Here is an 11558-nt window from a genome sequence, read left to right on the forward strand (position 1 = left end):
CATTTTTGAATCATCAGGGAAGCTCGGCCAAGGACGACTTCCTTCTTTGGGCTGGTGGGCATAACCAGCTTCAAGACACTCCTCAATTTGAGCTGTCCCCCGACGTCCTGCGACCTCCCGGGGCTTCAGAATCCCAGTACCTGATGTACCTCGACGACCTTGAAGTGCATTTCCTTTCCGTGGACAAATCCTGATGGAACTTTGGTGGCATCCGTGTGGACCTCCAGAAGCACAAATCCTCTCCTCATAGTCCTCTCACCAGAGTGCAGGACAGAGAAAAGGATGATGATTACAACCGGCTGACATCATTCGCTTCTGGTGGCGAAAAAAAAGTGCCAAAACCACAAACCGACGCAGGAGTAAAATGAATTTGAATGGATTGTGTCCTCCAACGTATTCCACATCCTTGACATGTAATGTCCACAGCTTTGTACTTTTGGAAACTTTTTCGGCAGAGGGCGTCCTGTGTCAATGGCGTCGGGTCGATGTCCCTCGAAGGCCTCCATGGAGGGCGACGTCACCGGATGTTATAAATGGGACGCACAGCACCCGTAGCCTCCATTCTGTTTTTCCCGCAAACGTGTTGCTTCGGAGACTGTGTGCCTTGTGAATAGGTCTTCTTCTTTGACCCCTCTGACTCCACGGTCTGGCTTCAAGACTTGTCGGGACTGCAAGTCGAAAATGTCGATTACTGACCCGCATCGCATTTGTTTGTGGTGCTTGGGCGAGAGTCACAACACCTATGACTGTTCCAAATGCCAGTCGCTGACTGCTAAGGCCTTGCGGGAGCGTAAGGGAAAGCTTCAGGTAGGTAGGGGTTCTAAACCCAGTAAGTCCCGTAAATCTAAGTCCAGGGGGATGTCCACCGACGATTCGAGGGGCGACTCTCCGCGTCGGACAGAGTCGCTGGGGTCTCAGTTCCGGAGTGGTTCCCGCCATTCGTCGTCCTCGTCTCTGCATTCTAGGAAGCGCCATAACTGATGGCCTTCCCTGCCCTCCTTGGAGGATGGAGCCATGAGGAAAGTGGCTTGTCCAACCAAGTCGTCGACTCCAGAGGAATGGGCTGCCTTCAGGGAGCAGATGTTAGCGATTTTTTAATCACGGGGCACAGTTCCGTCTGTGCCTTCTGATGAAGCCAGCAAGGAACGGTCTCGATCCGTGGCTCGCACGCCTTCGGGCTCGGGTCCTCGACGTGACTTATCGAAAACCTTTGAGGTCCCGTTCGGGCAAGGCTCAGGATAGTTACAAGAGACGTGCTTGCAGGACTCGGTCATCGTCTCCAGCAAGACCGTAGAAGCCTGGTAAGGGCTCGAGGTCGGGGTCAACTCTGTCGGCGCCATGTCCGTCGGATACCGACGTCGAAGCTTTGCCTTCAGACCAGCCCTCAGTGCCGTTATCGACACCGAAGCCTTCGGCGCTCTTGATGCCTTTTGCTCGAAATTTAAAGATGGAGATCCCTGCTACTGGGGATCCTCCAAGGAAGACTACTTCCAAGTCTGTGAGGTCTGTGGTGGACTCCAGACCCTCTTCTGTCCCAAGGCAGGACTTTTACCTCCCTCTGGATGACATCTAGGAGGAGGAGGAGGAGGAGGAGGAGAGGTCGGACTTCGATGTTGACCCTGTTGAGCCTGATGTGGCTCCTGTCTTTTCTGGAGACAGTCAGTTGGAAGAGTTGAGGCAATCTCTTCATGATGCCAGTGGTTTGGACACTTCTCCAGAGGTGGAATTTGGCAGGCCTGGGGCTCATGCTGAGTCGTCCTACAGGAGGCTCATGGCTAGGGTCACGGAGTATCTGGGCTGGTCCAGTCCTCCTGAAGCTTTTGTACAAGAGGATCTAATGGACATTTTGGATCAAAGTCCGTCCTCTGACCCGGTGTTACCTTTTCATCTGACATTGCAGAAAAGGGTGGCGGCTGCTTGGCAGAAAATACTGCCCTTCCAGTTACGTGCCCAGCTACCTTACATCTCACCCCACTCCCGAGAGTTTGGTGGTTCAGGTGGGTACGGCCACCTCGAGACAGGCGGCGTACCCTACCATCCCTCCTGATAGGGACAGCAAACGCTTCGACGGTTGGGCACACAAGGTGTTTTCTGCAGGGAGTATGGTGCTGATATCGGCCAACTCCACTTGTGCCTTGGCAAGATTTACACACACTCTGGAATTGTTTCTCTTGCAGCTGAGCATATTTCCAAAGGGGAAGAAAGGGATGGGTTCCTTGCTCTTGTGCAAGATGGCAAGGATGCCATGTGTGAATCCCTTCAGTCGGGTTTGGGCACGGCCGACATGGTTAGCCGGTCCATGGCTGCGAGCACCATTATACGCAGATTTGCGTGGTTGCGGCAGACAGGGTTTTGCTCCGCACGTGCAAGCCCGTCTTTGGAACATGCCCTTTGATGGCGCGCATTTGTTTGGCAGCAAGGCTGACGAGAGCCTTGAGAGGTTGCAGACCTCAAAAGCTGCGGCGAAATCTTTAAGCGCAGCTGTGCGTCAACCACTGCCTTTTCGTCCTAGGGGACAGCAGTGAAGGGGAGGTTCTTTTCGTTACTACTCCTCCTTTGGTAGAACGAGAGGAGCCTCTAGTCAAAGGGGTCAGCGTAAAAGTACCCATGGTGGTCGGGGAAATAGAGGTGCCAAAGCCGCTCGGGCAGCTACCTCTTTGCCTTCAGGTGCTGCCGCTCCGCAACGGTCATGAGGCCATGTCCCATGGTTCGCGGGTTGGGGGCAGACTGTCTCAGCATCTCGAAGAATGGTGAGCCATTACTTCGGATGCATGGGTTCTGGATACCATTGCCCACGGCTACTGCCTTCCCTTCCTACAGCGGCCTCACAACAATCCACCAGGGAATCTCTCTTTGAATCTTCCAGATCCGCTCCTTGTGCAGGAAATCTTGACCCTGCTAGAGAAAGGTGCTATAGAACTGGTGCCTGAGCGGAGAGGAACAAGGGATGATATTCCCCATATTTTTTTATTCCAAAGAAAGACGGGGGATTGAGACCCATCTTGGACTTGCGTTGGTTGAACAAACTTCTCAGGAAGGACAAGTTCAAGATAGTCACTCTTTCTCAAGTCCTCCAGGCCCTTCAACTTCAGGATTGGTTGGTGTCTCTGGACCTACAGAATGCTTACTTTCATGTGCCGATTCATCCCAAGCACAAAAAGTACCTGAGGTTTGCCGCTGGCGAATTGCACTTTCAGTTTCAGGTTCTGCCATTCGGATTGCCCTCCGCCCCGAGGGTCTTCACCAAGCTCATGGTGGTGGTGGCAGCGTATCTCAGACGAGGGGGGTTTCAAGTCTACCCCTACCTGGATGATTGGCTGATCTGTGCATGTTCTCCTAAGCAAGCATTGGATCCCCTCAGTCTCACCTGCCGCTCCCTCCACAAGCTGGGCTTCTCCCTCCAATTTCAAGAAGTCAAATCTGACACCTTGCCAATAGCTCCAGTACATCGGGCTGTGTTGCACACGTCCTTGGAAGTGCTCGCCTCCCAAGGTGAGGGCTCATCACATTGTGCAGATGGTGGCCAAGTTTCAACATGCCCAGAGTCTCCCGGCTTTCGAATTCTTATGGTTGCTCGGCCTTATGGCATCCTGCATTTTTCTAGTGCCAGAGGCCTGGCTGAGGATAAGATCCCTGCAATGGGTCCTCAAGATGTAGCGGTCACATTTCTCAGGCAAGATGTTGGATCTCGTTTACAATCCAAGCTCCGTCTCCCAGGATCCTCTGTGGTGGGCCAATGAGGAAAACCTGATGAAAGGGGAGCCTGTTTGGCAACCGTGGCCGGAGGTAACTGTAGTAACGGATGCTTCCCTCACAGGATGGGGAGCTCATGCCGAAGACTTGACCGCCAGCGGTCGGTGGTCTCTGTCGGAGTCCAAACTCCATATCAACCTGTTGGAGCAGAGGGCCATCAGACTGGCCCTGAAGGCTTTTCTGCCGTCTGTGCGGGGGAAGAGTGTCCCGATCATGACGGACAACACAGTGACCATGCATTACCTCAACAGAAAAGGGGCAGTATGGTCACTCCCGTTGTGCAGCGAGGCAATGCAGCTCTGGTTCTGGGCTATCCTGCAAGGAATTTTGTTCTCTGCAGTTCATCTGGCCGGAGAGGACAATGTGGCGGCGGACGCTCTGAGCAGGCAGAGCACAATCTCTCACGAGTGGGAGTTGGCTGAGGAAGTCCTTCTGGAGATCTTCGCCCTTTTGGGAACCCCACAAGTGGATCTCTTCACCACCAGTGCCAACCAGAAGTGCGAGAGATTCTGCTCAAGGGAATTTCCTCTGAGAGGAGCCATAGGAGACGCATTCATAGTGGATTGGTAAGTCCCACTGCTGTATGCGTTTCCTCCAGTCCACGTCATTCCTCAAGTGTTAAGGAGGTTACCGAGGTTCAGATCCCACATGATCCTCATTGCTCTGGATTGGGCCAGGAGACCGTGGTACCCGGACCTTCTAGAAATGTCCATCTGCCCTCCACGCCATCTTCCCTACCGAGAGGATCTGCTCTCGCGCAAGGGGGCAGGGGGTGGGGGTCAGGTTCTCCATCCAGAGGTCAGGACTCTCAACCTTTCTGCTTGATATCTGAAAGGTTGAGGTATAAGGATTGGGACATCCTGGATGATGTGATGGAGGTGTTGCTTTCGGCCAGGAGGCCAGCAACGAAATCCCTGTACTGTTGCCATTGGCGTAAGTTTTGCGACTGGTGCAGAGGACAAAATATTGATCCTTTTCAGTGTTCCATTTCTGTGGTTTTGTCTTTCTTACTTTCTTTGGCCCAGAGGGGCCTTCAAGTGGGTACCATTAAAGGTTACCTGGTGGCGCTGTCTATCTTCAAGCGCTCGTCTGAAGAATGTTCTTACTTTAACATTCCTTTTGATGTCCCAATTTCTTAAAGGGCTCACTAATGTATTCCCACCGTCCCCTTTCCAGGTGCCGGTTTGGGATCTGATTTTGGTTTTGAAATTCCTGACTGGTGTTCCGTTTGAACCTTTGCACTCTTGCCCTTTGAGATTATTGTCTTTCAAGACAGTGTTCTTGGTTGCGGTTACTTCCACTCGCAGAGTGAGTGAATTGCAAGCACTTTCATCTAAGCCACCTTTTACTGTGTTTCACAAGGATAAGGTTGTCCTGAAGGTACGTCCTTCCTTTCTACCTAAGTTAGTGTCTGAATTTCATTTAAGCCAGAAAGTGGTTCTTCCGTCTTTTTATCCTCCTTCTCATCTTGGTAAGGAAGAGGAGTGACTCCATAGGTTGGACCCTAGGAAAGCTCTGAGCTTTTATATTTCTAGGATGTCCAGGGTCAGAGTGGACAATCAACTCTTTGTGGGATATGCTGGACACCGATTGGGCCACGCTGTTAACAAACAGACCTTGTCCAGGTGGATTATCCTCACCATTACTGAATGTTACCGATTGGTGGGTAAGGACCCTCCGGAAGGGTTGCAAGCTCATTTCCACTAGGGGCGTGGTACTTCCACAGCCCTACAACGGGGAGTTCCTATTAGGAATATTTGTGATGCAGCCACATGGGCTTCTATCCACACCTTTGTTGAACATTATTCCCTGGATACGATCCATGGTCAAGATATGGCCTTTGGTAAGGCGGTTCTTTATTCCGCCATCTGATTGGGTACTCTAAATTCTTTCCCTCCTCTATTTTCTGGTACTGCTTTGGGAGTGTGTCAAAAATGTGGAATACGTTGGAGGACACAATCCATTCGAAGAACAAGTTACTTATCATCTGGTAACGTTCTTTCGGTTGGATGTTCCTCCAACGTATTCTACATCGCCCTCCCAGCCTGCCCCTCTGGAGATTTCCTATGCGATTGCAGCTTACATTTCCGCAAGGCTATGTGCAGTCAACTCAAGCAGGCATTGGATATGTGCCACAAGTTATGGAGGAAAAATAATAAACTGAGGCTACGGGCGCCGTGCGTCCTATTTATAACATACGGTGACGGCACCCTCGACAGAGGCCTTCGAGGGACATCGATCCAATGCCATTGACGCAAGATGCCGAAAAAGTTTCCGAAGTACACAGCTGTGGACATTACATGTTAAAGATGTGTAATACGTTGGAGGAACATCCAATCGAAAGAACGTTACCAGTTGGTAAGTACGTTTTCTTCTTTGCTGGCGAGTCCCTCTCTGAACAACTGCTGCAGGAGCCCATCCAGGGTCCCCCCTTTTGTCATCAAGGACTATGAGACTGGGTTTGCAGTTCTGTCCATCCAGAAGGCGTCCAGCTGCATCAGTTTCTTCACTCTCAAGGTAGAGTGGGATTTGGGGTAAACTTACATTGTTCACTCCTTTGCTTTTGAAGTACTATTTCTTGCTGTTTGGGTGTTCATCCAATTGTAGTCGGTCAGGCCTAACAGCTTGTGCCCCTACAAGAAGGCTTCTCCAAAGCGCCTGTAACATTTGAAAGAACACCTAACTTGCGGCACACCTGCACTGAGAAGATTTGCATCAGAACTGTCGCATTCCTATTGACTTGGACATTGTTGGCTTCCCTACAGTAAATCTTTAATTCCTACTGGCTTTGGCAATGCTTGTTTCCCTCAAAACATGAACTGAAGAACTCCCTTCTAGTTAGGGAAAAGACTGCCTCATTCATTCAAAGAATAGCTACAGTGTTACTTACCTGTTATTGTTGCTTCTTTCCGTTCTTAACTTACTTCTAACACTATAATGCAGAGTTGATACAAATAAGCACTTTTACTGACCTGACTAAAGTCACTCTGTGTGTGGATAGAAAGGTACATGATAATTTACTCACCTGCTTTATTCTTCCTTATTATCCTAATGTGTGTTTGATGTTATTAATTAATACAGTATTTCTTTAGGTATTGCGTGCCTCGTACACATATAGTTTTGATATAACTTTAATTAAGTGTTTCTTTGGATCTGTGTGAGTCGAACCAGGCTTCTTGGCATAATTTGCGTGTTCTTTTCAGAACTAGGATGTGGCAGTTGCCTACAATTCCTCAAACACATGGTGACTTAAGACAATACATTCATAGTTATTTGCTGATCAATGTAATCTACTTTTTTAAGGTAATGCAAATGGTGCAGTTGCTGTGCTGGGTTCACGTCTCCTCCCCTCCCCTCCCCATTGCTTAAGCCTCCAGGTGATCAGACTATTCAAATATTCCCACAGAAAAACACACCTGCGGGCCTCCCTGAGTATGTTCACCACCGTGAAGCAATGTGTGCTTACCCCTCCGGGAAACTGTGAAGAGTCTGCCCACCATCTCCAGGAGATTGGCTTGCAGGCTAGAACATCCTATTGTGTGAGCTAAATAACAGTGTTACCAGCACTGACCCATCCATCTTTCCAAATGGCTGACAAAACAGCAACCCTCTTCCTTCCTCTCCCACATTGCTTCCAACCTTCCAATGGAACACAAGCATCTCCCTGACCTTGACAAGCTTGTTTATACCTCGCCAAACCATCTCCAATTATGATCCTTGGCTTGTAACCTAGCCACAGCACAGTGCTCTGCAGCTTCCAAACCTCCCCAGCTCTTGGATTCTCATATCAGCCAACAATTTGAAAACAATTGAGAAAATCTTATGCTCCACTTTTTCGCAAGAGCAAACAACCCACCCCCACATAAACACCTATGAAAACAAGAGGACTGCCAACCTAGCCTCCTCCCCTCCCAACCCCCTGAATGATGAAAATTTCCTCCACACACCACGTGGGACGAATCAGGTGCTGGGGTATGGTGCAACTACTTCAGCCACTGACCAAAGTGGTGCAGGTGGTGGCCCAGGCGTACTGTTTTGCGCTGTCGTAGGCCACAGTTACACCCAGTCCACTGAAGGCGATTTAGGGTTCCAGCCACGAGGAGAGTCGAGCAAGGACCAGCAAATGCTATTCAAGTGATCCAGGAATCCTGGGGGTTGAGGGGTGAGTGACTTAACTGTTCTCACTGAGTCAAGGGAACACCAGTGTGGCTGCTTTTGGTCATATGGCAGGAGGCGAGTGTCCATGAACCAGCAGTAGTTTGCCAGTGGATTGTAGATTGAGAGCAGGTCCAGGGTCTTTGTCAATTGCTTCGACTTATTCCAAAATAGATGGAGTCACAGTTTACGACATACCACATCCCTTAATTATAGAGAAAATGGGACAATAGATATGACAGCCATTAATGTGCTGAGTAACTTTTCACCTTTTTGGGGTAAACATTGGAAATCCAGTTGTCTAACATCAAAACCGGAAGTGATTCTAAAGTTCCAGACAGCCTCTTCAGGTTTTGATTAGCACTGCGGACACCATAACATATTTCACATTTTACTGTTCCTAATCCCAGCATTAGTTGGAAGGCGTGTCCAAATCATGTGAATTCCTCACAAACATGTTTCAAAATTAAAGCAACCGGTATTGCATCTCCCTGTCTAAATTGTTTGAGGGGTGCAAGTCTTTTTTTAGTTGGATTTGAGATTGTACCAAAGCTGTAAGGTTGCAGTAAGGAAGACCTCTTTTCCTGAAATTATATTTTGTTTAATTTCTTTTCCTCCAGGCTCCAGCGGACAGGAAGCCATCTGACATGCCACGCCGTTCTCCGTGTGCACCCCTGGTTTTCCCAAGCAGCATCACCAGCCGTGCCCCCATCGCCTCGGATGTGGGCGAAGATGGCACATCGGACTTGAAATCCCATGGAGCAGCACAGACTGGACTGGAAAGCTCAGAGTCTCTGAGTGACTCTCTTTATGACAGCCTTTCCTCTTGTGGGAGCCAAGGCTAAAAGACCTTTTAGTGCTTACCCACTTACACTCCCATTAATGAAAGCACAGCCCCGGGGACTAAGGCTTGGGCACCTTGCAGTGTTTACCCCTGACTTTGACCCCCATAGACAATAGCACAACTCTTGGGATAAAGGTTAGGGGGTTTGGTGCTTAGCCCCTCGCTATCACAACCCTGGGAGCAAAGGCAATGTGATCTTACAGTGTTTACCCCATCTCCCATCCATGTGATCCCAGTGTTGGGGATTTGTTATATTTCTTGGTCCCTTACTTTCAACCCCACCTGCATTCAATATGGCCTTCCCCAGCAAAATCGCTTTTCTGTTAGCCCAGGCTAAGGGAGTTACTGATGATGCACTGCTCCAAGACTCAGCCTCAGCAGCCAACATTTAAAAGACAGTGGCCCAGGGCTCTTGCTCTCGCTAAGTAATGAAATCAAAAAAGATGCTGGCATCATTGTGGCTACGTACCCCATGACAAGAGTCCAACTGCTGGCACAACAAGCAGAGGATGTGACTGCTTAGCACCCCCACCCTTATCAGTGAGGTAGTGCTCCCTTCAATCTCTGCCCCCACAATGGCTGGGTCCTGCTGCAATGTTTACTTTTATTTTTCTGAATATCATCTCCAATGCTAATTTATATAGAACCACATAGGAACTGACACCCCTGTTGGTCAGTATCTTCAGAGAAGACGATGATTGAACGGACATGGAATCTAAACTCTTCAGTGGATGCACACTTGACAATGGCGTAACAGGTTTTCCCTGATGCAACTCTTGGTCCCAGTGCACTCTCTGGCCTCTTTCACCAACACCAAATCCACGCCCTAAATTAGCACGAGAGCCTAGAAGCAATTTGGGTCACGGTGTGTGCTATACAAATGTTTCCCCTGTTCCACAAGTTAACAGCCAAAATTAAGCAACTACCAACCTCTTAATCCATGATACAATCCTGCATTTAGAAGACTTAACCCATTTGAAAAAAGGAAGGAGCGGTTCCCCCTTCAGAAAATACCCCATCCATTACATGTGTGAATCAATATGTGTCCACCATCCTGGGTCCTGCTGTGATCCTTGCTCCTGACCTTCCCCTCCAATAAGGCCACAACCGTCCAAGCCTATGCTAGAGAAGCTAATTCGGTCCCAAGTGTGAAATCCAAGCCTGAATGAGGCACCAACATCCATATCCACCACCCAAACTAAAAAACTTTGGTATGTTTGGAAATGTCAAATGGTGTGGTTGAGTTGGGAGCCTAGTTATTAGTCACTAGTATCCAGAAAATCTGGATGGGTTGGATCTGTGGTGGAAAAGCCCGCTTTATTTTGGACATCAGGGCAGTCTGGCATGGTGCCGGAGCCCGCACTGACATTGGGATCCATTATGCAGGAACCTCCTCTATGCCTGGATGTGGCTCTGTAATGACACATTCCTAGAGAATGTGGCGCGTTATCCCAACCCTTCTTGGTACCACATCATTAGCAGTGGGCCATGGTCAGGGTAGGCCTTTAGTTTAGGTGAATCTTGTTTTCTTCGTAAGATTTAATTTAAACATCTGCTGCTGTTTTATTATTTTACTACATGTATTGTTCTGTTTTTAGAAGCTGAATATAATTCAGCTGGTGCTGAGGAGGGGGAGTGGAGGGAATGTTCCCTCCCTCCAACTCTGACCTTTCAAAACGCTTCCATTTTTATACTAATGTCTTTTTTATTTATATAAGTTATTCTTGTGAAGTCTGTACTTATTGCCTGTCTTGGTTTTTTGTTTTCTTCCAGAAGTAAATGATAGAGACCGACCACTCTGTCCTTAATTTGTCAAGTCTTCTCAAATGGTATGAGATGGTAATTCGGTTATTTAAACCTTGCTCTGCATGCAGACAAAGGTGCCGTACATGGTAATATGCTATTAGATAGCTGCCATACCATAATGAGGCCAACTGCTGACCCAAAGCTGCTGTAGTTAAAAGCAGACATGGAAAATGTTTTATAGTGTGACCGGATCCTCAACAATTGGAGTGTTCACCATGAAGTCAAGTGGTAATTTTGCCAGATCCAATAACACCATCCTATGCACCATCACACCTGGGCCTAGTGATTGCTAGGGGAGTTTTCCTAAAGTCCTACTGGTAGTAAGACTTTAGTAAGCTATCGCAGTGTTTTGTAGATATCCAACTCTCCGTATCAGTCGGTACTAACTCAGGACCTTGGTAGAGTGGCAGAGCAGTCAGGCTTATCTTAAGAGGAAGATGTGAGCTGTAGGTAAGTACACTGAACCTTATATATATGAAATTATAGGTACACACCAGAATCACTTTAAATACTTTAGACGTTTACACTAGAACACTTGATAATACACTTCAAAGGACACTTTCACTTTTGTGTTTGTTCGCGGTTACATTTACAGCAACGTTAGAAAGGAAAAAGACAATGTATCGTATTATCGGTTATTACGCGCACCTGCGTTTTTTAACAGTTCATACAGTAATACATTTCCTCTGAAAATACATATAGTAAACTTACTTTAAGGGAGGGAAATGGTTAGTTACTGTAACGTTACCCTGGTTCAAGGTTCTAGAGAGGGGTTCTCCGCACAGCAAGTCTTTTTTAAGTCCCAAAATGCAACCCTAGCTAAAGGAAGTTCGGAGAGGGCTCAAAGTCTTGACAATCAGCAGCATACGAAGAGTTTCAGAGGATTTCTTCCAGTCTTTAGTGTTATAGAAGCAGCAAGTTAACTAACAAGGGAGACCTGAAAAAGGACTCGATAAAGGGACACAAGCAGCGTCTTGTGTCGGAGGTAAGAGGGGGGGGT

The 11558-nt window shown here is 48.2% G+C and overlaps 1 protein-coding gene across 5 annotated transcripts in view; it reads left to right on the forward strand.

The window, feature by feature from the left end:
* Window positions 1-10546, forward strand: part of NCKAP5L (NCK associated protein 5 like) — a 534672-nt gene extending 524126 nt beyond the window's left edge. For all 5 annotated transcript variants that reach the window (XM_069653864.1, XM_069653865.1, XM_069653863.1 and 2 more), the window contains one exon: window positions 8529-10546. In XM_069653864.1, coding sequence (XP_069509965.1) covers window positions 8529-8753 — 225 coding nt within the window. In that variant the 3' untranslated portion in view covers window positions 8754-10546. The remainder of the gene's footprint in view (window positions 1-8528) is intronic.
* The last annotated feature ends 1012 nt before the right edge of the window (window positions 10547-11558 follow it).

Source organism: Ambystoma mexicanum, chromosome 3q, assembly GCF_040938575.1.
Source record: "Ambystoma mexicanum isolate Mex_15411 chromosome 3q, UKY_AmexF1_1, whole genome shotgun sequence".
Lineage (NCBI taxonomy): Eukaryota > Metazoa > Chordata > Amphibia > Caudata > Ambystomatidae > Ambystoma > Ambystoma mexicanum.